The 27,857-nt window shown below is 47.4% G+C and overlaps 1 protein-coding gene across 7 annotated transcripts in view; it reads left to right on the plus strand.

Moving 5' to 3' along the window:
• PTPRK (protein tyrosine phosphatase receptor type K) overlaps nt 1-25,565 on the plus strand; it is a 1,685,403-nt gene extending 1,659,838 nt beyond the window's left edge. For all 7 annotated transcript variants that reach the window (XM_086927009.1, XM_086927007.1, XM_086927008.1 and 4 more), the window contains 2 exons: nt 10,250-10,385; nt 24,361-25,565. In XM_086927009.1, the coding sequence (XP_086783135.1) occupies nt 10,250-10,385; nt 24,361-24,414 (190 nt within the window). In that variant the 3' untranslated portion in view covers nt 24,415-25,565. The remainder of the gene's footprint in view (nt 1-10,249; nt 10,386-24,360) is intronic.
• Nucleotides 25,566-27,857: the final 2,292 nt, after the last annotated feature.

Raw genomic sequence — 27,857 nt, forward strand, 5'->3', positions numbered from 1 at the left:
GAGAACAGAGACCTTTGGTCTCCGGCAGAGTCCCTACTCCATATCAACCTTCTGGAGCTTTGGGCGATCCGACTTGCACTGAAGGCATTCCTTCCCTCTTTCATGAGGAGAGTAGTGCAGGTGTTCATAGACAACACCACCGCCATGTAGTACTGCAACAAACAGGGCGGGTGGGGTCGTGGACCCTATGTCAGGAAGCTCTATGCCTCTGGACATGGTTGGAATATCAGGGCATTTCCCTGGTGGTTCAACTCCTGGCAGGTTCTCAGAACACCGGGGCGGATGAACTCAGCCACCAGTGCATGATGGATCACGAGGGCGTCTGCACTTGGACGTGGCGCAAGGTATCTTTCAACAGTAGGAAGAGCCTTGGTTAGATCTATTCGCCACCAAAGAGAACGCGCAATGTCATCATTTCTGCACGTTGTAATTTCTAAGGCGGCACTTGCTAGGCAATGCTTTTTGTCCCGAGTAGAGTTGCGGTCTACTATACGCCTCTGCTATAGCACTTCTACCCAGAGTGCTGAAGATCAAACGCGACCGGGCCCAGGTCATTCTTGTGGCTCCGGACTGGGCTAGAAGAATATGGCATCCCGAGCTACTAAGCATGGCGATCGATCCACTGCTCCGACTGCCCCTTCGGGAGGATCTTCTGTCGCAGCAGCAGGGGAGGGTCCTCCACCTGAACGTGTCCAGCCTCCACCTCCTTGCGTGGAGATTGAGCAGTGGCAGTTGACGTCTTTTGACCTGCCTCCCGAAGTTTGTGTTGTTATCTTGGTAGTCAGGCGTTCCTCTAGTAAAACTGTATACGCCTGCTGGTGGAATAAATTTGTGGCATGGTGCACAGCAAAGGCTGTGGATCCCCTTTCTGGCCCTCTTTCAGAGGTCCTCCTATTTCTCCTTTCTTTGGCCTAGCAGGCCTCTGCTTTGGGCACGGTCAAGGGCTATCTCTCGGCCATTTCAGCCTTTTACAGCTTCCAGATCAGCCTTCCCTTTTCAAGTCCCCTGTTGTAAATAGGTTCCTAAAAGGCATTACTCATATTTTCCCTCCTGTTCCTTTCATAATGCCTCAGTGAGACTTGAACCTGGTTCTGACATATCTGATGTGTGGTCCCTTTGAGCCACTTCACAACTGTCCTGTGACAGTTGTGAAAAGACAACTGTCTTTAAAGACTGCTTTCCTGGTGGTCATCACCTCTGCCGGAAGAGTGAGTGAGCACCAGGCTCTTTCTTCTAAACCTTAATTTCTCTCAGTCCATCCGCACAAAGTTGTTCTGAGGACTCGTCCATCTTTTCTGCCAAAGGTTGTCACTGCCTTTCACATCGGGCAGACCATCACTTTGCCCACCTTGTTTCCGCCTCCACATCCCTCAAAAGTGGAAGAGAGGCTCCACCATCTGGACCCAAAAGTGCACTCTCATTCTACCTCAACCACACACACCAGTTCCGGGTGGATGACCAGCTCTTTATTGGCTACATGGGTGCCAAGAAAGGTCGGGACGTGCACAAATGGACCATCTCTAGGTGGGTCATTCTGTGCATTAAGGCTTGTTATTCTTTGGCTTAAAAGGGGCCTCTGGTAGGTCTACGCGCCCTTTCTACCAGGGCGACGGCAGCCTCTACTGCTTTGGGAAATGGAGTTCCCTTGCATGACATCTGTCCGGCAGCTACGTGGGCTTGACAGCCAAGTCCGGAAAGACTGCTTCTTTGGCCGTTCTGTTTTCCAGGACTTTCTGGTGTGATCTTGATTTGAAGACCCGCCACCGGGGTTGGTATTGCCGGGGTATCTATTCTAAGGTAAGGAATCTATCACTATGTGTTTCTTTCAGATGCACAAGTTACTTACCTTCGGTAACCATATATCTGTAAGAAACATTAGTAGTGATAGATTTCTTACCGCCCCACCCATCCTCCCCGTTGTGTGAACTGATTTCTAGGGTTAAGGTCATCCCTTTCAGGGCCCTAGTGGTTAGTTTCTTGCATGGCTCTGCGTTCCTAATTCTAAGGTAAGGAATCTAGAACTACTAATGTTTCTTACTGATATATCGTTTACGAAGGTAAGTAACTTGTGCATTACCCCGCCACAGACTCAACTGACTCCTTCACAGAAGCTTCCTTTCATCAGAGCTATTCTGGACACAGTTCTATTTCATGCTTTTCCCTCGGAGAGGAGAGTCTAGGGCATTCAGGCTACAATCTTGATCTTTCAGCCTCTGTCCTTGTTTCACAGAGGTTGTCTTCAAGGCTACTGAGACTCTTTGCTTCATGCATTTTGCTGCTCAAGCACGTCAGTTGGCATATGTGTGTTCTGCAGTGGAAACTGAAGTCTCAGTAGGTCCAACATCAAGGGGACCTCTCCGACCACATCCATCCAGATTTTATAGGAAACTGCAAAAGACCTACAGTGGTGGTTACTGGATTGGACCCCTCTCCCTACCTCACCCAGAGCACACCATGGTGAAAATGCATAGTTTCTGGATTGGGTTGGGGTGGCTACCTGGCTGAGATGGAGATCTAAGGACTCTGGTCTACAGCAGAGGTCCATTCCATATCTACCTTCCAGAGCTGCAGGCCTTTTGTTTCGCATTGAAATCCTCCCTTCCATTCCTGAGAGGGAGGCTGGTATTGGTGCTTATGGACAACACCACCAATATGTGGTACTGCAACAAGCAGGGCGCAATTTGGTCCTCACACTTGTACCAGTAGACACTATGCCTCTGTAAATGGCTGAATCACCACAAGATCTTCCTTGTGTTGAACCACCTGGCAGGATCCATGAGTGCCAGGGTAGACAAACTCAGCCAACACCTAGCGGATCATGAATTGCTACTACACCCTAAGGTGGCGCAAAATCTCTTCCGCAAACGGGGAGAACCTTGGCGGGATCTATTCATCACTGCCAAGAGTGCGCATCTATACAGTACTGCCAAGAACGCGCAATGTCAGCACTCCAACGGGTTGAAATTTCCAGGGCGTCTCTCACTAGAAGACTGGTTCCGCCTATAGTGGATTTCTGAACTCCTGTAGGCTTTACTAACAATACCTTTTCTGCTTTGCATACCGAGGATTACAACCAACCGGACCCAAGAGCGCCTAGTGGCCCAAGATTGGGCACAAAGAGTATGGTATTTAAAACTCCTGAGCTTGAGCATCTGTCCGCTGATCAGTCTGCCCCTCCAGAAAGGCCTACAACAGGACAGAGTTCTTCACCCAGCCTTCGCAATCTCCATTTTCATTCATGGATTTTGAGTAGTGACAGCTGACCACTTTTGACCTTCCCCTAGAGGTGGTTGATTTCGAATTGGCAGCAAGGCATCCCTCTATAAAAACTGTATGCATCTGTTGTGACTTGGTGGAGCAATAATCAGATTGACCACCTTCAGACCAAGTTATCTGGCATTTGGTATCTAAGAACACCACATGGACAATCCGCTCTTTGTGAGGCTTGCTAGAGTGAAAAAAGGCAAGGCTGTGCAGAAAAGGACCATCTCCTGCTGGATCGTACTCTGCATCAAGATCTGATATTCACTGGCCAAAAATCAGCCTTCGAAGGGACTGCAAGCTAATTCCACTGGGGTCAAGGCTGCTACCACTGCGTTGACACACAGAGTTCCTGTCCAGGATATCCGCCAGACGGTCACTCCATACAATCATAAAGCACTACTGTCTGGACTACCAGTTTCGCTAAGAGGAGAATTTAGCAGGACTTTTCGGTTTGAGCCAATTCACAGACCCAACGCCTAATAGGTACTGCCCTGGTATTCAAAATGTGAGTAATCTGATGTTAGAAGTCTCTATAAAAAAAACAAGTTACATTCTGTCATGCACTTTCTGGTAGAGACTCTAACCAAAGATTTCTCATCAACTCTCCCATCCTCCCCATTCTGTATATTGGACTCTGTCCATTAATAAGATCCTAAGTCTAGGAATCTGCACACTGGTAAATGCCAATTTGCTGTTGGAGCTCTGTGTCTGGGAGCCCGAACAGCCTCAAAAGCACCTGATGTGAGCAACCAGGAGTGGCGCCTATATATGCTCCGCATGTCACTTCCGGAGCGTCAATGCAGTTCTGGATGGCGCCACCTACCAGTGCATAGAGGTACCGTTCAAACGCTTCTTGTTCCAGCCTGACTTCTAGGGTGTCGGCAATCAGTTCAGAGGGCCATGGGACAAGCAATAGCTACTGGTCCCAACTGTGGGGTTGAGGCCTTTTACTCTTGATGTCTGGGGCCCGACTTACTATGGATCCTGAGCAACTGTGCCAGGTATCACTTCAGCACTTTACTCTGTGGTAGCATGGGTTGAGTAGTCCAAGGCTTCTCTGAGAGGAGGTAGACATTCTGGGGTGCAGGTAGGGGGTGGGTGTGAACACAGGCTCACAACTCAATAGCAGCAATAAATGATTGTCTAATCCAATACTTTATCTTATGACAAACGGAGGTTTTATATAGGACCACAAAGTGAAATATGGCAGACATAAACAATACACACAACCCCCTGAGGTCACTTCCCACTCGCTAACGTTACTGGTTATTCCCCATTCACAATAGGTTACATTCAGGTTAGACCCCACTAGTAGTCCGAGTCTTGGGAGTCCCACTCCGACTTTGTTGAAAAGTAAAAAGTGTTTCAGTTCCAAAGGATTATCTGCCAAGCAAGATCCCCTGGGGCCTTCTGGCCCTTCGCTGTTACTCACACTAGTAGAGATTGTTCGACCAGAGTTTCCATGAGTATCTTCCTCTGATGAGTATCACATATTGGGCTTTGCAGGGACCGCGGCTGGTTGTCCTAAACGCTCCTCCAATGCAGTGGTAAGTTTCCTTTGGTCTTCCCCACAGGTGGGAGTACGGTTGATTTTGTGGCCTCTGGTTCCGATCCTCAGTTGGCATTCTGGCCCACACTGGTCACCATAGCAGCCTCTCCTTGCGACAAAAGTATCACCAGGTTATGTTCCTTGTCTTTTGTCAGTGGCCTCCTCTGGCATATGGGGTCACCCCACCTACTCCTCACTCGGGTGATGGCCTGATCTGCACCAGAGCAGGGTCCTCTTCACGGCTGGCCCCACTTGCATATGAGGTTGCCAATGTACACACTGTACAAAGGAGATGGCTGAAATGGTACAGCAAACTTCACAACACCCCCTTCTGGCATACAGGGTCACCGACTTGCACTAGGGCGATAACTGAATTGGTGCAGCAGTCGATGCTTCACACCACGCTACAGGGATCCACTTACCAGGATCACCCTCTGTATTCTTGTCATTTACAGATTCTTCTGGACCGTTTTGGTTCCTTTATGGAGAACCTGGACTTGAAAATTAATGTCTCCAAGTCCCACACCATGATCATTGGTCGTAAAGTAAATACGCTGCAGAAAAAAACTTTCATTTGTAAAGGGGAGATCCTTTCTAGGGTCCCAGTCTTTCCTTATCTGGGAGTCCTTTTTGATCAAAGAGGGTCCTGGGTTCCCCAGGTCAAAGCTAAAAGTCTTAGCCTAGCACGATCCTCATCAGCTTTGCTGGCTTTTACAAAACGTTTGGGAGCAAAACCAATGGAGGCCGTGATCAAAATATATAATAGTAAGTGCGTTCCAATCGCCATGTATGGCTCTGCGATTTGGGGTTACGCAGAGACGGCAAAAATCCAGAGGGTAGAAAACGGTATCGTTAGGAATATTCTATCTGTTCCAGACTCCACACCTACCTTCTCTATTCATGAGGAAATAGGCTTACCATACATCTCTGATAAACTTAAACTAGCACCCCTCCTCTTCTGGGTCAAAACGTGGTTGAATCCCGAGCTGACGCTAAACCATGCCATCCTTAAGGACGTCATTACAAGGGATAACGCCATGAGAATCCCCTGGCTAAAATTTATTAAATCTACCTTTCTAATGCTGGGGAGACCGGAACTTTTTAATGACCCATCCAATATAAGGAGGGGGGATGTTAGGTGGATTAAGCAGACGTTTATGGAGAGGGCCCGTATGGATAGAGAAGATTTGGAAATGAGGAAACCCATGGTGAGGGCACATATTGTTTTAACTATTTCACCCACCATGGAACCCTATTTAAAAACCGTGACTAATCCTCTTCATAGACTCCTACTGACCAAATTCAGGATGAACTTAATTCATTACTCCTTAGGAAATTTCCCGGTTTGGTCAAAACCTGAGGATGGCCCGCCATGCGGCTGTGATAACTTCTCAGCTCAAGACACCCTTCATTTTATATTTTTTTGTGACTTTTATAGCAGCGAAAGGAAGAAATATCTATTCCCTGTTCTGAAGGCAGCGGGCTTTACTCAAATAAGGCCAGCCTTAATCTTCCTTCAAATGTTAGCAGATACTTACACCATGTTTAGTGTTGCTTGCTTTTTAACTGCGGCATTTAGAACTAGGAAAAAAAGACTACCCCAGATTGACCTGTTTTAACTCAAATTTGTTTTTAAAGGAAAATTTTTTAACATTTGTAAATAGATTTGTACTTTTGCATGCAACAACTTGATGAAATGTAATCATATGCAGAAAACCATCCTTTTTTTAACGTGATTAAGTGATGTTTTTAAATACTGTATTGTGATTGCTTTATGCCTTTTATGATTTTAACAAAAATCGAATAAAGAGTATATTGACTGACTTGTCATTTAGTGCCTGATGGATAAGCAGAGATTTAAGAAATTGAGTTATATGTTGAGCGGGGCGAGTACCCACCTCAAATAATAAGTACACTCCATGTCAGGGTGAACCCTTAAAGTCACTAGGTTAACCTAAGCTCAACCCCATGGTAGCTATGGCACCGAACAGACAAGCTTAACTTAGAGGCAAACTGTATGGTCCCCAAACCAATTTTGATAGTCAATTGTGATCAATAAAACACACACAAGCTACCAGAATCCTATAAGGGGAATCGTAATGGTACATTTTTAAACCTTAGGGTTCAAAATAGCTACAAAAAGTGTTAAGTGCATGCCTGGGTCATCTGGTTGTGCTTGACCAGGACAAGGGTATAGTTTGAGGCCAACCACGATGGAGTATGGGTCGGATACAGGAACCATGTTCATCACAGTGAAAAGTTTTACCTTCGGACTTAGTCTTTGAAATAGAAGTCAAAGATCTTCAGCAGGGCAAGGCAGCAGGCTGTGACTGAGGGCCCCACGTCCTTGGATAGGCACTTGGCGAGGTCTTGATTAAGCCCATGACTTTTGGCAGGGAATCTCCAAGTGAGAAAAATTTGAATTTTGCCACCAGAGAAGATCCCCCACAGCTGTATATTTTTCGCGCTTTAATGGGTGAAGATTTCTACCTTCAGGCTTAGTGTTTTGAAGCTTGTATTCTTCCAGTGGTGAAAGGCTGCAGGCTGTAGTCAAATAGGGCTGTATGAGTTTGGATACCTTCCTTGCGAGCTTCTGCTAAATCTGATTTATTGGTACTGTGAGGAGCGTAGCATGAGCTACTTCTCTTAGTAGCAATGCATCTTAGTGAGATCGGCTTAAGAGGTTTGTTCCAGACCCTCTCCAGTTCCCAAGTCCCAGGTTTCCAAATTTTTTAGGAGGAGTAAACTTTGACACTGTCCAAGGGTCCAGGATCTTGGCGATAGGACATGGATCAAGACTCACTCCAGCAGAAGCCAGCTGCAGGGTCCAGGGCAGTCGCAAATGGCCAGCTGGAAAGGCAGAAAAAAGTTTTTGGGGAGCTTCTTGTGTCCCTGCACCCCAAACAGGAGGTCAGCCTTATGACCATTGAAGTCTAATTCTTTGTCCTGGGTACAAGCGGGAGAACATGCCCCAACTGATACCAGAGACAGCAGGTCCAGACCTCTTCTGTTTTTCAACAGGTCCAGAGTGGTATGAGGAGGGTTCTGGGGGTCGCCTTGATGACTGGTACCAGCCTGTGGGTGGGGGCAACTCCTGGCCACGCCTCAACCAATGAAGTAAAAGTTCTGAGGGTAACCCAAACAACTTTTGCAGTACTTCCTGTCCTGTGTGCCCTACAGGAAACTGTCCCTCGGTGCCCCAAACTAACAGGCAAAGGCAGGACATAATGAGGACAATAGCCAACTCAGAGGTCTGTCGCAAGATTAAGTAGGGTCAGGGTCAAATGATAAAGGAGCCAGTTTTTCAAACTTTTAGCCATGTTGTGCAGCAGCTGCGCTGGTCTATGTCTAGCCTGTGGCAGAGCTGTTGGCTTTGCCAGTGCTTAATTTATCTACTTGAAACATAATTTAAGCTGTAATGTTAAACAAAGGTCTATGCATGGCCAGCCGTAAATCGGATTGACCAGAACAGCACCCTTGGCGTTGAAAACTTTGTGTTTATGGGGTGGGGGGAGGGAGGCGTTGTGCTGTGGTGGTAGGAGGTGTGAGGAAGATGGGAGGAGGGCAGGCTGGTTGATGGGGTGCTAACAATTATGCTGAGGTACATTAAAGACTGGTTTCAGAGCCTTTAACAGGACCCGATTGAGAGCTGTTGGGGTGGACGAGCTGCTGTTTGCATGACATTGTCAGACACCTCCCTGCTGTGCTGTTCAGAATATTGGTTCCCTGGGACTGGGCCACACTCGCCCATTCCCAAGGCAGACCTTGGTCTATAGTATGGATAGGTTTACATAGGATGCATGCTAACCGTGACAATAAAATGGCTGCATCTTCCCGCTCTGGTTGTGTGCCTTCCATGAATTATTCCAGACAACACCATTTTGGTGCATCAATCTTTATGCCAATTTCTTCAAAGTTTGCTCACTAAAACCTGACTATCACTATATTCACTTACACTTAAGCCACGGTCTCTACTGACAATAGTTTAGACATTCGGGGCCAGATGCAGGTAATCCTAATTTACTGATTCTAAAATACCAAATTTTTACTGATTCGGTATTTTAGAATCGGTAAATGGGATGTAGGTATTCATTCGGTAAGTATTACCGAATTGGTAAGATTCGGTAAATACCGAATCGGTATTTACCGTTTCGGTAATTCCCGTTCATTCCTATGGGCCTGGAGGGCCATAAGAATGAATGGGAATTACTGAATCGGTAAATACTGATTCGGTAAAATGGGGAACACATTGAAGGGTGACAGGGTGTAACTTTGACACCCTGTTGCACCCCTCAATAGTGTATGGGTGCACATGTGGCACACATACATGCCCTAAGGGCATGTATGTCTGCCACATGGCACTGTAATAATTTGCAAAAAATTGCCTCTTTTGGGTTTTTCGTTATTTACCACCAACTTGTAGTTGGTGGTAAATAACGAATCCTAAAATGGGAAAAGCACTCATTTGAGTGCTCCCTACATTAAGGATTCTGTATTTTACCGAATCGGTATTTAAGTATTCGGTAATTTACCGATTCCTTAAATTACCGATTTGGTAAATTACCGAATCCTTAAATTAGGCCCCTACATCTGAAAAGCCGAATAGCGGTCGGTAACGGCCGAAAATCGGTAATTTCGGCCGTTACCGACCGGTATTAGGCGACCTACATCTGGCCCTCAGTCTCTACCACTGACGGTATTTATTTTCTGAGTTTGTACTTTCTCAGAGCAGATCTCATTGGATCATTGAAGACATTGAAATAAATGATTATTGACCCGAGTTGAGGGGCAAACAAGGGTCATAATCTCTTGCCCTGCGCCTGTGACGGAAAGTCTCCACAGGACATGCTCCACTTTTTAATGTTCTGTAGTTTCTATGAGGTGCCCATAAAGTCATATGTTATTTCCATTTTAAAAAGGGCAAATTTTAGCCAAATTCGACCTGCTTTTATCTTTTTACAAATGCTTCCAGGTTAACTGGTACTTCATGTTCTTAACTTTTTTTAAGTTGGCTGTCAGGCTTAGAACCAGTTGTGACTGAATGCTCGGGGTATCCAGGTTGACTGCTGAATATGTCATATCCCGCTTTTATCTTTTTTTAACTGTAATTGCCTATATATAAATAGTTTTAACAGCTTGAATTAATTTTAAACTAACTTTACTGTACGTATCCAGAGGATGGCTTTTTATATGTGGAACATGTATCGATTTGTTGTACTTTTATGGTTTTTATTTCAAAAGCCGAATAAAGTTGTTTGATTACTGACTGACCCTAAAATAACTGAGCTTGTTTGCGTTATCACTCGTTTTAAATGATTCGATCATTGAAACCACTGCCTTATGTTTACGCACTGCAGGCGCATGTGCAAAAGTGGCAAAGCTTATTTGGGAATTGGCTTTTAATTTACATACTTAAATGTACCTTTTTATATTTAGAAATGGAGGAGGTCGCAGTGGAATGTTTTGTGCAATTGGCATCGTCTGCGACATGATCAAAAGACAAAACGTCGTTGATGTTTTTCATGCAGTAAAGACTCTTCGTAACAGCAAACCAAACATGGTGGAAACACCGGTAAGTTGCAACAGTCATGAAACTACTGGGCTTATGTCTGTCCTATAACCACGTGTAATGTTTCCACTAGCGACATAGCCAGATGTTATGATATTTTTATCTATTTTCTTACTTGGTAAGCATTTGACTGTTCATTGTAACGTTATAAACCAGCGGGAATTTAAAGCTGTCAAAATTTACATATTAAAAGTACATTCAATCCCCAGTTATTATGGAGCGCTTTTCTCTTGACTGTTGTATCCTTGACGGTTCTACACATTTCTGTGAGACCTGCGGAGTAACTCACACCAGCGTTTTAAAGGAAATTAGGAGTATTGCCTCTTGCACTTCTTCACACTCTGCAACCCAACACAGATTTAGAACAACACTCTGGTCACACAGTTACAATTCAAAAATGTTTCTCACATAGACCTTACTGCATGCAGCCCTCCGAATATGTACTTGAGCACCTTGTCAGGGCTATAATGTGCTAGTCAAATACAATTACATTTCTGTAATGCATGTGTTCAGGTGCAATGCAAACTGTAAGTCTCATGCTCATATACTGCATGTTATGCAGTGTGGTCCTTTAGTATGTGGAAAGTAGTTGGGCTACGTTACTTGTTTCTGTGGTGTACTATCTTTGCAGTCTTCTACAGCTGTAAAGATTGGCAGCCTGAAAACAAACCAGGAAATCCACCAGAGCCTAGTGGGCTCTCACGGCCATCGATCACAAACCACTTCCTTAGCCTAGGACATTCTAATAGCTTTAAAAAGCAACCCAGCAATTTAAGTTCAATATTTCATTAGAATTTCTGACAGTTTTCTGAGTCTGTGATCTGATTGTGTTGATTTGCTGCTAGATGTAGTACACTATGATTTTAGCAGTGGGTGTTGTGAAACATATTGGTAAACCGTTCACTGATATTTTTCTGAAACAAAATTGCATACTTGTAGTTTTATCCTGTTAACAACATGCATTCCATTTGCTGATTTATAAGATCAATGTTGGTAACTAAATCCTACTGAGTTAGTCTTGCACTTGTTAAATAAAGGAACACTACTTTGCACTTCAGATATTTGGTATGTTAGTGGATTTCAAGGCTTTAAACTAGATGCAGCCTTCTGGACAGTCAGAATTTACACTAACCCTCATTTTTTGGAGCCCAAAAGCCATATCTTATATAAACTTTTTCTTTGTTTCCCAGAATTATTTACACACACACACACACACACACACACACCACACCACACTACACACCCACACCACCCCTCTCCCTCAAAGCGTAGGTAGTGCTTAGTTTGAAGAATGTTAAATTGCAATGTGGGGTATGTGGAAAGTGTTTTGGTGTCTTGTTAGTTGACCAAAGTGGTGCTCTTGCGTGGCATTATTCTCTGCACAGATTTGATGTTGTGTTCCAGGACTAGAGAATTGCACTCCTTATGATGCTGCATTTTGTATTTGCTTTTATGCTTGAGTTGGAATCATTATAAACAATGGTATACCCAAAATTACTGGTACCTGGGTGTAGAGTAGTATAGAAAGTAATGGTCCCAGCACTGTTATATTCAAAAGTAGTTTCAAAAACGGTATCAAAAAAACAATAACAAAGAGAAATTGATTAGTGCTAAGGTGTTGTTTAATCACACAAAGCACCTGATAGATATTGGTTTAAGGAAACAATTTATAAACAACATTAGGAAAAAAAATGCTGGTGTGCCCAACTGGGTGGGGGGAGGGGAGGGGAGGGGAGTGACTTGAGTGAGGTAGTGAGGCGAGTGACATACAATACCCAAAAGCATCACAATCAAATTGTTAGGCATGTTACTCAATGCCACAAAATCAAAGTTCTTAGCATATAGTTTACATTCATTTACAAAGCCATGTAAAATAAAGGAACACAGTGCACTATTGATGGTACTGGCAACAATCGTTGCCAGTACCATCAATAGTGCACTGTGCACTATTTCATTTTTTTAAATCAAATTGGTTTACAATTGAATCACAGGAGACTTGTAAGTCATATTTTGTCAGCCCTCTACTTTGTGTTATTGAATTGTGAGAGAAATACTGTGCGCCTCATTAAAATGGTATTTTAAATGCCCCACTGAGTAATGCATTCTTTCTGTATCCTTAATAGATGACTTGTATTTCTTTATCCGACAATGAGCTTTACCTTTTTTCATATTGTTAGCTTACTTTCCTTGAGCCAAGGGATTTTCTTTTTTATGCTTGGGGCACGGGAGTATCATCTCAAAAATTATTTCGTCAAATCCATGGAGCCAATTTTTCCATTTCCATCATTGTTTTTGGGGAAGAGAAGTTATAGTGAAATTCGAATTGCCTCTTATTTGTGTAGTAGTTTCGTTTGGTCCTTATGCTGTAGGTGTTGTTCTTAAGGGGAAGCTTACCAGAAAGTATATAAGGTGATGATCACTCTAGATTATGCAAAGGTTTCCTCTTTTTGTGACGAGTCATGGTGGTTCCAGGTTGCATCCAAAGTGTATCCATTTGAATATATTGGTCCATATGCTAGTTGAGAGAAATATAGAACCGATAGGTTTACCTTAAGGGACTTCATTTGAGTGATATTTGGTTGGCCGAGCACAATGTTAAGGTATCTCTCAGGGTGCAGCGATTTATGTGGCTGCCTATGACCTAAGAGATGCTACTTAGGTGAGCATCTGCTAATTCTCTGTTAGAGAAGGAATTTGCAGTAGAAGTTAAGTAGTACCAGAAGAGGTTGGTTTTCAGTTGTCATAATCCTTTTGTCTGTGAGATAGTTTTAAAGATGCTTACTATACCTTCTCCCCTTATTCTTGAGGTGCTTATGTGTGAGTATCCCATATCCAGGTATAATGGATGAACTGCAAAATCGGAGTGCCTAGTCACCTAGCTGGTTTTCTGTGATAAACAGTAGGTCCTGAGGGTTAGGTGGAAATCTGATTGTATTTGTGTTGTGGTTGGTTATTGAATAGCGAGAGGTGGTCAGAGGGTATTGTTGTAGTTAATGGTTAGAAAGGGTTAATGAGCAAGAGTGACGGTGGATGTAGGAGCTGAGGGAGAAGTGGAAAGCCTGTTGTCAGGCTGCATGAGGTACATTAGGTCTTTGTCATGGTTAGTGATAGTGGTTAGGAGAGCAGGTACGTAGAGAATGTATATTGAAGGAAGACGGGCAGCTGAGAGGTATCGAATGTCGTAGAAGGAACAGAGTATCCACCGTGAGGGGAGGAGAGGGATAAGGAGGGGGAATGAGAAAAGAGGGGGGGCTCTCAACTTTTTTAATAGATGGAATCAAGAGTGTGTGTGTGTGTGTGTGTGTGTGTGTGTGTGAAGTGTGCTAGACACAGATTAAACTAAAATATTGATGCAGGCTATAGAGTCTAAGAAGACGCAGTAGATGTGATCCATGAGGAGTGTGAAGGGGAAGCATAGAACGAATGGGAGAGAAGGAGGGGAGTGGGACGGGGATCTAAGAAAGGTTGAGAAATATTAGATAATAAAAGGACTGTTAGAAGTGTTGGGAAATATGGAAGGCTGTGTATAAGGAGTGGTGAGGAGTACTTATGTGAGGGCTCAGGAGTAGTTTGGTGGGTAGGGTTATTGGAAAAGGGAGTAGTAGATGGGTAGGGTGAGGGAGAGATTGGTGGCTTAGAAGGGTGACAATTACAAGGGTAGGGGCTGTAAGAAAATGGTGGATGGATTATGTATTGTGGGATGAGCAATGAGTGGGTAAGAAGGGGTCAGTTATAGTAGCAGCTGGAGTATAGGTTAGAGGTACGAATCGATTAATCAGGGTTCTAGAGATTAAAGGGTATAAGAAAGATAAGGAGCCCTTGGGGGCATTTTATGACTTGTGAATACTCCTGAAGCAGGTGAAGCTCGGCTGCGAGGATCACTTAGATTCTTTGTTATAGTGTGCGCACACGCTGAGAGGCACTTTTCTAGTTGACACTTAAAAGCTTCTTCCACCAACCTAGGATTCTGTCCACCCGAATCTCCCTTGGAAGATTGAACTAGTGTGTCCGTCCCTTGTTGGAGACACCTGTTGATAGATGCAACCAGACATAGAAGGCAAAGCTGAACATCCTCACCCACACTCATCTACGAGATCATTCTGTTCGAAAAGGCTGATCTCTAGACTTTAAAATTATTTGCATTTGTCACAAGGCCTCTTGGAAATAAAATCCTTTTCATCTTATTGTGCGATTTGCTAGTACCTTTAGAGAGCCAGTGGTCTATTAGATATCAAAGTTCCCAACAAATATTTTTTCTTGCTAGTTTGATTCCTAAGTGGTTAGGTTTTACAGCTTGGCTCATTAATCTAGAAGCTTTCAAACTCCTGCAATGTGTTTTTTCATCAATGGTGTACAATGGATGGTGTTGCCCCTATAGCAAATACATTTTTCAGTTGGTGTGTTTGTCACTAAACCATGAGTTCATTGTCACAATCCCAGGATCATCCTTTCCTGGTGACCAGCGCTGGCTCGTTTCATGGTTCACGGTTTTTGAGGTTAGTGCTTCGTGGATGTAGTAAGCCATAGAAAAAAGGTCTTCCCAGTTGCGGCCGGCATTAATCGGGGGAGGTAAATTTAATAATAAATAAAAGTACCGGTCCGCCGGCCGCGTCCCACATTTTCTTGGCTCCTCTCTTCTGGAGGAACAGGAAGCAGGCAGCCTCCCTCCCCTCCCCTCCCCTAAGCCAATCACAATGCTGCAATGGCAGCGTTGTGATTGGTGTGGACACCGTCCAGCCAGGGGCTTACTGGGAGGCCATTTTCTCCATGTAGGATGCATTGCAGCCTGCATGGAGAAAGGGCAGTGTGCGCATGGCTGATTAGGGCGGCCCCAGAGGAAAGACCAAACGGTCATTGCGCCCTCAATAGTGGACACACACCTCGTCCCCTGCCCAGCCCTGCTCAGCCCTGCTTGCAGAGCAGCCCGCCCACCCGCAACCAAACCCTTCTGCTTTCTCGCAGTGTGAGAAGCAGAAACATAAAATGGTAATTACCATTTTATGTTTCTGCTTCTCGCACTGCGAGAAAGCAGTGTTTTGACGCTCCTCCGCCCTAGTAGAGGAGCCGCCCCTGGGTCTTCCATTAACCTTCACTATGTTTGTTGAACTCAAGTATGGCACTTTAAATGTGTGTGGTACTTAAACACAACTAATGATGGAACCAGACATCACTCTATTGACACTTATGTTTTTTAAGTGTGTGTGTGTCAGCCTCTCAGATCTTCTAGTGGCATGCCTGATTACACGACTTGATGCTGTTTTATTGAACGAGTTGGGCATTCTGCACATGATGCGTCTATCTCCCAGTTGGTTGTGCATACAAAGCGCACATTGGTTGTAATCCTCATTTTACATACCTATGTCTGGGAAAACTTCTCAACACATCTTAGCATGGTGATCAGCTTTCGTTCATACCCCTTTGTTATATTTACCACGTTGATATACATATCTGAAAGAGACACGTTAGTGATAGATTCCTTACCTTAGAATATCCCCAGGCGGCAGACTGGATCCGCAAATTTTTGCGTAGCAGTACCCCTGCGCGTCAGTAGGCGTCGTCTGCGGCTCCGCATCCGTCGTCGGCGTCGTGGGCGCCGTGATGACCTCATCAGAGTACGTAGACGCCGCCTCCGCGTGCTGACGTCAGTTCTTCTTTTTTCCGCGCCAGCAAGCGCAGATCTGGAAAAAGCAGTAACCCGTAGTCAATTTTTGACTAACTTTTTGGGTCATTTTTGATCATTGCTCGAATTCTTACGACTCCGATCGGTGCCGTAGGGATGCCTGGATTCAAGCACTACGAGGATTGCGACCGCACGATGACGGTCACGGATCCTCACCACCTGTGTATAACTTGTCTAGGCTTCAACCACGACGACAAGGCCTGCTCTGACTGCCGGGCCCTCTCTTCGAAAGCCAGGCGGGAGCGGTCCCGCAGGCGACTCGAACTCCGGCAGTCGGCCCCGCGCCGCGAGAGGTCCCGGTCCCACGGGAGGTCGAGGGACAGGTCGCGGGGTCGGAGCCACCACAGCTCTGGGAGTTGGCACCACTCCTCCGGGTCGAAGTCGTCATCAGGTAAGAAACACAAGAAGTCGAAGAGGCGTCATTGCTCTTCTGACTCCCCCCGACGCTGGCGCGACGTGGCTGGGGGTTCGGGTGGCACCACCCACACGGCTCCGTCGGAGTCGCGGGCGTCCCATCCAGCCCCACACCCTCCGGTCCCTGGGCGAGACGCGATGCCGGAGGAGATCGAGCGCTTCTTCATGGCCATGAGGTCCCCCTCTCCTCCGACGGGTTCCGCGGAGCCTTCGGGCCCAACGGGCCCGTCTGGGGCTCCTAGCGGTCGGGGGCTTTGGCCCCGACGCTGCCGGCGCCTTCGGGCCCGGCGCCGTGGCACCCCACTGGAACCGCTTCGGGATCTGGGTCGTCGCCGGTGGACCTTACGAACCCCCCCCCCGGCGTCGGTCCGTCAGGTGTCACCTCCGGCGCCATCCTCGGGTGGCGCCATCCCCGATGCCTCGTTCGCTCCGGTTCCGACGTCGGAACGGCGCCGCTGGGCGCCGCTTTCGACGGCGCTTGGGAAGTTTCACTTCAATGAACCGGCCCCATTGGTTGACAACCCTGAAGTTCAGGAGATGGGTGATGAGGAGTATTGGGAGGGGTCTGAGGACCCTCTGACCCGAGAGTGTCAGCCTCTAGAGGACTGGACAGGTGACCTTTGGGATGCCAGTGGTCTGGACACCTCTCCAGACACTGGTTTTGTCTCGCCTCCTACCATGGCTTCGGAGGAGGGGGCAACATACGGTGTGGTGTTGATGAGGGCTGCCAAGGCCTTGAGCCTTGAGCTCCCCGTCGCGGCCGTGAGGACTAACCTCCTCACTGAGGTCCTTAAACCGCAGTCATGCCCCTCGGAGCCTCTGCTGCCGTTTAATGAGGCCTTGACCGACGTTCTTTTGGGCACTTGGTCCAGGTCCGCAACGGGTTCGCCCGTAGATAGGAACGTGGCCAGACGCCACCGCCTGGCCCCGGGCGACCCAGCTTTCCTGTCCACCCACCCCACCCCCGAGAGCCTGGTCATCCAGGCATCCACTTCCCAGACCGCTTTCCCGTCGGCTCCGCCGGACAGGGAATCCAAGAGGTACGAGATGTATGGTAAAAAGGTCTTCTCCCTTAGTCTGGGACTGTAGGCTTCCAACACCGCTTGCCTCTTGGGCCGCTACACCCACTCTGTGTGGGATACGGTTGCGGAAGTGCTGCCAGAGTGTCCGTTGGAGGTACGGGCCAAACTCGGCCAAGCCCTTGTGGAGGGCCGGGATGCAGCCAAATATTCTATCCGGTGTGGCCTGGATACCACCGACTCACTAGGTAGAGCGATGGCAATGACGGTGGCGATTAGACGCCACGCCTGGTTGAGGTCGGCTGATGTCCAAAACACATTGCTGGACATGCCGTTTGATGGCCGTCGCCTTTTTGGCGACAAGGCAGACCATGCACTTGAGCGCTTTAAGGACTCCAGGGCTACGACCAAGTCCTTGGGCCTCTCGGCCCCACGCCAGCAAACGGGTGCCTTTCGCTCTTTTCGTGGCCAAGGAAGGGGCGCCCCCACACGTGCTGCCAGCCACACGCCGCAGACTACCATCCAGCGCGGTGGCGGCCGTGGAAATCGCCATGGCGGCGGTCGGGGACCACGGCGAGGCCAGTCAACAACCTCCCCTGCAGCATCTGCCTCTAAACCCTCCTAGTCCGTGCTTCTCGGCCCATGTGACGCTAGTGGGGGGCAGGGTTCACCATCACCACTCTCACTGGGGCACTGTCACTTCAGACAGGTGGGTGCTGCAGATCGTCCGGAGGGGCTACTCCCTCCCCTTCGAGACGACCCCCCAAGCCATGCCACCGCAACACCACCGCATATCGGGGGATCATTTGCGACTTCTGCAGGAGGAAGTTTCGGCCCTCTTGGCCAAGGGGGCAATTGAGCGCGTTCCTGGGCCAGAAGTAGGACATGGTTGCTACTCCCACTACTTTCTGGTACCCAAGAAGGGTAAAGGGGGCCTACGCCCTATCTTGGACCTACGGAACGTCAGCGGCTGCCTCCGGAAGGAGAAGTTTAAGATGCTGACTCTGGCTCAGGTCTTAGCTGCCCTGGACCCAGGAGACTGGATGGTAGCGTTGGACTTGCAGGACGCCTATTTCCACATCCCCGTCCTGCCGGCCCACCGGCGCTACCTGCGGTTCACGGTAGGCCATGAGCACTTTCAGTTTACAGTGCTCCCCTTCGGCCTCACCAGCGCCCCACGGGTGTTCACAAAAGTGACGGCGGTGGTCACCACTAAACTGCGCATGTTAGTGGTTTCAGTCTTCCCCTACCTCGACGACTGGTTGTTGAAGGCGGGCTCGCCCCAGACAGTCGTCTGCCACCTCCAGACGACGGCAGACCTCTTGCACCAGCTGGGGTTCTCCATCAATGTGCCGAAGTCACAAATGTGCCCCTCTCAGAATCTCCTTTTCACCGGAGCGGTTCTCAACTCAGCGCAGTTTCGGGTTTACCCACCCGAACAGCGGGTTCGGGATATACAGGCTCTCATTCCAATCTTTCAGCCTTTATCCCGAGTCTCGGTCAGGTTGACGCTGCGGCTTCTGGGGCTGATGGCTTCCTCCATCCTTCTGGTGCATCACGCCCGTTGGCGGATGCGGGCTCTGCAGTGGGACCTGAAGTTTCAGTGGGCCCAGCATCAGGGCAACCTGTCCGACCATGTCCTGATCTCGGAGGGCACTGCGAGACAGCTGCAGTAGTGGCTCACGGACCGCGATTGGGTCAGCGGCAGATCCCTTTCCCTTCCCCAACCAGAGCACGTAGTTGTGACGGACGCGTCCTTCCAGGGCTGGGGAGGCCACATGGGAGAGGCGGAGATCAGAGGCCTCTGGTCTCCGGCGGAGTCTCGGCTCCATATCAACCTTTTGGAGCTGCGGGCGATTCGTCTAGCACTGAAGGCATTCCTCCCCTCTGTCCGAGGAAGTGTAGTGCAGGTGTTCACGGACAACACCACCGCCATGTGGTACTGCAACAAACAGGGCGGGGTGGGGTCGTGGACCCTATGCCAGGAGGATCTGCGCCTCTGGCAATGGCTGAAACATCAGGGCGTGACCCTGGTGGTTCAACACCTGGCAGGTTCTCTGAACGCCAGGGCGGATGAACTCAGCCCCCGGTGCATGATGGATCACGAATGGCGTCTGAACTCGGACGTGGCGCAAGGTCTCTTTCTGCAGTGGGGAGAGCCTTGGTTAGATCTATTCGCCACCGAAGAGAACGCGCAATGTCATCAGTTCTGCGCGTTGGAATTTCCAAGACGGCACTCGCTCAGAGACGCTTTTCGTCGTGAGTGGAGTTGCGGTCTGTTGTACGCCTTTCCGCCTATACCACTTCTGCCCAGAGTGCTGAAGAAGATCAGGTGCAACCAGGCACAAGTCATCCTTGTGGCTCCGGACTGGGCACAAAGGTACTGGTATCCCGAGCTGCTCAGTATGTCAGTCGATCCCCCGGTTCGTCTGCCTCTTCAGGAGGACCTTCTGTCGCAGCAGCAGAGGAGGGTCCTCCACTTGAACCTGTCTAGTCTTCACCTCCATGCTTGGAGATAGAGCGGCGACAGTTGAGGCCATTTGACTTGCCTCCTGAAGTCTGTAACATCAGTCTGGCAGCCAGGCGTCCCTCCACAAAGTCGGTATACGCCTGCAGGTGGAACAGATTTGTGGCATGGTGCTCAGCAAAGGCTGTGGATCCTCTCTCTGCCCCTCTTTCTGAGGTTTTTCTCTTTCTTCTTTCTCTTGCCCAGCAGGGCTCTGCTCTGGGCCCTATCAAGGGCTACCTTTCTGCTCTTTCAGCCTTTTTGAGGCTGCCTGATCAACCTTCTTTGTTCAAGGCCGGAAACCTGCTCCCACGGTCCCCAGGAAAGAGTTGGGAAGAAAGTGGCATAAGGTCACATGTGCCACTTTGGACCCAGTATTCCACTTTCAGGCGGAATACCTCTCCACTGATATTGATGGAAATGTCTCTAGGCTGAATACCGCCCTAATCAAAGCTATTGATGCCATTGCTCCCCAGAAAATCATTGCCTCCACTAGATCACGTCCCTCCGCCCCTTGGTTCTCCACCTCCCTCCGCGAGGAAAAAAGCAGATGCAAGGCACTCGAACGTAAGTGGAGACAAAACTATGACCCTGAAGCTAAACTGACTTACAAATCTGCTTTGAAAAAATTCCTCAAACAAAAAAAATTACTATGAAAGACCATTTCTCTCTTCAAATTGCTAATGCCAAAAACTCGTCAAAAATCCTGTTCACCATTGTCAAAGACTTCATTAATCCTCCTGCTAGGGCCACACAGAACTCTGCTAGTCAGGCCCTATGCGAGGGACTCTTTGACTACTTCCTTGAAAAAATAAACAAACTCTGTATCTCCTTCCCTAAAGGGCTAGCCTCCCTGCCTCCCTCCATTAGGTCCCCAGCTTCTCCGTCCTTCCTTTCCTTCAATAAACTTACCCTGGACGCTGCCATTAGGTTACTCACCCTCTGCAAATCTGGCGCCCCCTCGGACCCAGTCCCTGCTAAACTTATGGGAGAGCTGGCTCCTTCGTTAGCCAGCTCCTTCCTTTCCATCTGGAACGCCTCCCTCCACCATGGCTTTTTCCCTACCACTTGGAAGGAGGCTTTGGTGATTCCTATCCTGAAAAAGTCAGATGCTGATCCCACTATCTTCGCTAACTACCGCCCCATTTCCCTTCTCCCTAAACCCGCAAAGGTCCTGGAAAAAGCCGTGCAGCTGCAACTCACGGAGTACTTGGAAAGCAACTCTTTGCTGCACGACTCACAATCCGGATTCCGAGCGGGATTCAGCACTGAGACGGCCCTGCTGGAAGTATCGGAGACGATCCGGGAATGCGTGGACAGGGGCGAGGAGGCCATGTTGGTTCTCCTCGACCTGTCCGCTGCATTTGATACTGTCTCCCACCCCATCCTCCTTGACCGACTCAAACAGATAGGCATTGGCGGCACCGCCTTCAACTGGATCGCGTCCTTCCTTTCAGGAAGAAGTCAGAGGGTTTTGCTGCGACCGTTTAAATCTGAGGATAAACCCTTGTCATGTGGTGTGCCACAGGGCTCTGCCCTCAGCCCTCTATTTTTTAACATCTATCTTGCCCCACTGGCCGACGTTGTGGAGTCTTACGGAGTCAGGGTGGTCTCCTATGCTGACGATACCCAGCTGATGTTTTCCTTCAGAGACCACTCGGAATCCGCGTTCACCAACTTCCGCCAGTGCCTCAACAACATCAGTGCCTGGATGACTGATAACCATCTTAGACTCAATGCAGACAAGACAGAGGTGCTGTTTTTTAATCAGAAAAATTCCATCCCTTCCTCTTGGTGGTGGCCCTCGGCGCTTGATCCTGCTCCCTCTCCCGTTCACTCTGCTCGTAACCTGGGATTTCAGTTTGACGACTCCCTCTCATGCAAAACTCAGGTTAATAAAGTTACTTCTGCCTGCTTCCTGAAGTTGCGCATGATCAAAAAGATACTTCCCTATCTCCCTCTGGACTCCCGTCGAACAGTTACCCATGCTCTCATTACGTCTCACCTGGACTATGCCAACAGTCTTTATGCTGGTGCCCCTCAATATCTGATAGACCGGCTTCAGATTGTCCAGAACGCGGCAGCCAGATTGATTGGTAATATCCCCTACCGTCAGTCAGTCTCCGCCTATCGTAAGGAGCTTCACTGGCTACCGGTGGCCAGCCGTATCCAGTTCAAGATCCTTACCCTTGCCTACCGAGCCATCAATGACCTCGGACCCAATTATTTGAAAAAACGAGTCTCAATATCCCACTCCATCAGATCCCTGAGATCCAACGATCTCCGCCTTCTGATCTCTCCCCGCTTTAGACTCACCAGAATGGGCGGCAGAGGGTTCAGTGTTATCGCGGCAAAATTGTGGAACACTCTGCCAATCGATCTTAGATTCTGCCCTTCTGAATCCATCTTCCGGGCCAGACTCAAAACTTGGCTCTTTTCTGTACTCTGATTTATTCCTGCTAACTCCCTCCCTGCTCTTTTCTTCTCCCCCGGAGGTTCAGGTTCTAGCGCCGGGACACCCCCTCGGGGGTAGCTGCGCGCTCTACAAACTACATAAATAAATAAATAAATAAATAAAGTCCCCTATTGTTACCCGATTCTTGAAAGGCATCACGCATACATTCCCTCCTGTGCCCTTTGTGATACCTCAGTGGGACTTGAACTTGGTTCTAACTTTTCTGATGTGCGCTCCCTTTGAGCCACTTCACAATTGTCCTCTTCGCCTTCTTACTTTAAAGACTGCCTTCCTGGTAGCCATCATCTCTGCCAGGAGAGTGAGTGAGCTCCAGGCTCTATCCTGTAAACCTCCTTTCCTTTCGGTCCATCCGGACAAGGTTTTGTTGCGGACAAGACCCTCTATCCTGCCCAAGGTAGTCACAGCCTTCCACATTGGGCAGTCCGTCACCTTGCCCGCCTTCTTTCCGCCTCCGCATCCCTCGAGAGAGGAAGAGAGGCTCCTCCGTCTGGACCCAAAACGTGCGCTCTCGTTTTATCTGGATCGCACATGCCAGTTCCGGGTGGATGACCAACTCTTTGTTGGTTACGTGGGCGCTAAGAAGGGGAAAGCAGTGCACAAGCAGACCATCTAGCGGTTGATCATCTTGTGTATTCAGGCGTGTGACTCCTTGGCGAAGAAGGAACCCCCTTTTGAGCTGAGGGCTCATTCCACTCGGGCCACAGCGACTACAACTGCCTTGGGCAGAGGAGTGCCCTTGCAGGACAGTTGCCAGGCAGCTACGTGGGCCTCGCTGCACACGTTTGCAAGACACTATTGCCTGGACAGCCAAGTCCGGAGGGATGGCTTCTTTGGCCGTTCCGTCCTCCAGGACTTTCTGGTGTGATTATTGGTTCGCAGACCCACCACCGGGGATGGTATTGCTGGGGTAGCTATTCTAAGGTAAGGAATCTATCACGAACATGTCTCTTTCAGATGCACAAGTTACTACTTGTGTAACAATATATCTGTAAGAGACATTAGTTAGTGATACATTCCTTACCGACCCACCCATCCTCCCCGTTCTGCGAACCGATATCTAGGGTTAAGGTCATCCCCTTTCAGGGCCCTAGTTTCAAGGCACCAGTGTTAGTTTTTAGCATAGCTCTGCGTTTCTGGCGCGGAAAAGCTGTGTCTAAGAACTGACGTCAGCTCGCGGAGGCGGCGTCTAAGTACTCAGACGACGTCATCACGACGCCGGATGCGGAGCCGCAGACCACGCCTACCGACGCGCAAGGTTACTGTTACACAAAAATTTCCGGATCCAGTCTGGCGCCTGGGGATAGTCTAAGGTAAGGAATCTATCACTAACTAATGTCTCTTACAGATATATCGTTACACAAGTAGTAACTTGTGCTTCTGAATAGTCAATTTGTAGCGGCTTACACTGTATAGGATTTCTCACCCGAAGGTCAGTGTCTGATTTTTGAACTTAAAAGCTGCAGGTAAAAAATATCTACAGAGAGAACCATGTGAGGAAAATCTACATATCTGGTTATCAAGTGAAGAGAATGGGCTGATTAGGAAAGGAAAGGAAAACCATTGAAAAGAAAGCACCTAACATCAACTGCCGTAAATACATTTAAAAAAATGCTTCCTCCGAATGCATGCGTTTCTTAAATTAACTGTATGTCCTCTGCTTATGGGCCAACGCCTCTGACTAATAAAAGGAAAATGTATTTGTTGGATGTATGTTTAATAATGAGTATACGTTTTTCCGTATAAAGAAGGCCCTGTACTTTCTCAATAGATGGTTGTTGTGGTAATACATACCACTTGTTTGTTTCAGTTCATACAGCTATGTGTTTGAGAATGTATATGTTGGTTGCTGAATTAATGTATGTACATTTGTTTTTATTCTTCAGGAGCAGTACCGGTTTTGCTACGACGTCGCACTGGAATACCTTGAGTCCTCTTAGTCAACATGGATTTGCCAAACACTACAATCCATTTGAAGCTTTGTTTATTGTTCGAGTCGAGTTTTTGGCAGCTGTGAAAAGAAATGATTTTATCTTGGGGATTTAAACATTTTAAATGAAAAAAGTATTTTTCTTATCAAATTGTGTATCCTAATACGATCTGTCTGTGACTGTACCCAGTATTGACAATTTGTGCCACATGGATCTGTGCAACAAGAAGATGGGGCAGGCCGCGTCAAACGGCGATTTTATTGTGTCTAAATATGCAGTCATCTCACAATAATATAACACAGCCGATCTGTCGCATGTATAAATCTTTCCAAAGTGGCATTTTGATTTCTTTTTTAAATATGAAATGTATGTTACATTGTAGAGTAAAAAGAAAAATCAACGCTAATTCATAGTAAATGCTTTCTTTATACATTTCAACTGTCGCAGATATATTCTAGCTTTCTATATTTTGTGTGCTTTGATAGGTGGCTCACATACAATTTTTTAGAGAAACCTACACATAAGCCAAAGACTCAAGTGTAAATATGTCAATATGGGAGAGAGCACATTGTATTTATTGTTTACTTGGCATTCCTTTTTCTGATGGCTGAAAAAACAATCATTTTTCTTGATGAAACTTATTTTTTGCTAAGATCAACTGTAAACAATTTTGTAGTTTCATTTTTGTATGTTTTAGTGTAAGTAGGAAACATACTTTTAAAACATAGACCATAAAACGTTGTTAAAGTGATTTTGTTGTGTACATGCTTGTGAACTGAATATATGTAAACAACTTGGCTAGAAGGTCTTTCAGTGCAGGACCAAATTTTACATTTTGCTGAATTGTATAGTTTTTCACAATAGTATTGTTATATATGGATTACATCATTAAGGTATGAAAACTGCACTCATTAAAATGGCCTTGCTTTTGACTTGCACCACGTTGAAAGATGTTTACTGGGTATCATGTGAACTGTAAAGGAACAGTGTTTGAAGCACAGATCTGGCAACAACCACACACATCCTTTCAGGGTAAGACATGTTTGTCTAGCAAATTGTAAAATTAAACAATGTTTATCTTGATGTTTACAGACATGTAAGCTTTGACTTATGACAAAGCAGATTTTAAATAAATTCAGTACATGATTCCTTGTTTGTCAGTTGTCACGCGTTTTCCAGTTCTTCCTGCCGATTCCAACTTATTCACAGTACCATTGACCACACTTGATTGTTGCATAAGTCTTGTCTCTTTGCAAGAGACAGCATGTTGAAGTCTGTTTCCCCTTTAATTTTTCATCCATGATGATCTTTAACTTAGAATGAAACTCGGTACGCCACCTAATGAAAGTGTTTTTTTGGTACAGTTTGAAACAAGATTGATGGAAGTCTATGTATACAATGCTCAATGTAACAAAATGGGTTGTTGGTTGACTAACGTGTGAGTCCTGGTCAAGCAACACCCATAATCCTGGTCAGTGTAAGGCACAAGTAAACCTCAAATTAACATGTGCTCAACCCCCTGGCAGCTTAGCACTGAGTAATCAGGCTTAATTTGAAGTCAATGCATAGAGTATTTGTGCAACACATTGAACAGAAAGGGAGTGAACAAACTGCATGAAAAGACCCTACACCAGATTGGAAAGATGGAGCTTAATTTAATAAATGAAACAAGACCAAAATGACGAACATCTAATCAGTAGAACCGGAGTTGTGAATTTTTAAAGAATAAATTGGGAAATAGTATCTAAAAGCATAAAGTGACAACCGTGGTTATCCGGTCACGGTGGACTGGGTCAAAGTCAAAAGTTCACACCCTATGCGATGTATAAAGTCCCAGATTAGTCCTGCTGAAGTTTTTCCTTCTCAAAGTTTGTGCCAAGAGTCCCGTACGCATTGGAGAGCGTCAGCGGGAGCAAGGAGAGTGATATGGCGGTGGTTGGCATGGCGCGAAGGGCAGGCCAGGTGTTTCAGACAGGCAGGCTGGAGCTTCGCATTGGCAGTAAGCAGCGGGCCCTGGATGCTGCTGCATAAAGAGACTTGCCGGGGGCGGCTCATGCTGATTTCCAGAGTTAGCAGCGCAGTTCGGATGCAAACAGAACTGTTTGTGGTCATGAAGAGCCCTAAAGCTCGATTTCTTAACTCGAGTGATGCACCAAGGATCCAGGATCTGAGGCGCACCACTTGGGGTGCCAGGAACACACTGCATCTGGGTCCAAGAGCTGGTGAAGAACCTTGTATGTCCCTGAGGGTCATACCAAGAGGACAGCAGACTAGCCCTTGGAGTCACTCAGGGGGTCCTGGGTTCAAGATGAGGTTGCAAGTCCAGTTCTACTTCCCCTGGTAAGAGGGCATAGGGTCAGCACAGCAGGGCAGCAGTTCCTTGTAGAGCAGCAGTTCAGCAGAGTGGCAATGCTTGTAGCAGCACAACAGTTCTCCTTCCTGGCAGAGTATCCACAGGTGCACAATTAAAGCTGTGGTTTCTGAGGTCCTTCTTTTATATACTGGTGCCATGGTTTTGGTAGGTGGGAGAAGCTTCTAGGCAGTGGTTTTGTAATGCATGGAATTTCCCACCTCCCCTGATTCCAAACTGGCTGAAGTAACAATGCAAGGTTGTGAGGTCCTTTGTGTGAAGGCAGAGCATAGGATATTCAGGTGTAAGTGGAGCTGTGCTCATCTCCCCCCATCCTGCCAGCAGATGACCCATTCAGGCACTTTTAATCCCTCTATTATTCAACTGTCCGGGAGGAATTCAAAGTCCGTCAGTTATTCCCAGTCATGTGACTCAGGTCTGGCTATAGGCACCAAATGGCCTAGGCAGACAAATGACCGTTTTCTCAAAGTAGTATTTTTAAAACTGATCAAATACCCAATTTCACCACTGAATAGGGATTTTCACCCCAATTCCAAAGACACCTATTATGAACTGAAAGGGACCAGGAACATGAGGGCCCAGTGCCTTAAAAGGCACCTCTCATTTCCACAGCGCGAGCTGCTGTACCAGCCTCTATGAGGGCCTTCAGATCCCAGAAGCCTTCTGCCAGCGAGGAAGGGCCAGGAGCAGGAGGATTCAGCTCATTAAAAGGTGCCTCTCAATCCCCCAGCGCGGTAGGCACCTGGGCCATGGGTGGGCCCTGTGCCTCTCCAAAGCTGGCTGACACCGGACTGCCACTCCCCCAACATCTTCTCCCTGACCCCCTAAGGACTATACAAACCCTTGCGTCCAAGGTGGGGAAACACAAGGCCATCGCCGCAGGGGTTACAGATCATCAAAAGGACTTGAGCCTGTCTAGATCCCATCAGGGTAAGTCAAGTATATTATCATTCCTTTCTTCAGCTGTGGGCACCTTAAATGATGAAACTGTGCCTCTGCCCACATCTTAGCGCTTTCCCTGCTTGCGCCCCAATCTCGTCCTGTTTGCTTTTGTTGTTGCTGCCATTTTGTTGTCGTGCCT

This window comes from Lissotriton vulgaris, chromosome 6, assembly GCF_964263255.1.
Source record: "Lissotriton vulgaris chromosome 6, aLisVul1.2, whole genome shotgun sequence".
NCBI lineage: Eukaryota > Metazoa > Chordata > Amphibia > Caudata > Salamandridae > Lissotriton > Lissotriton vulgaris.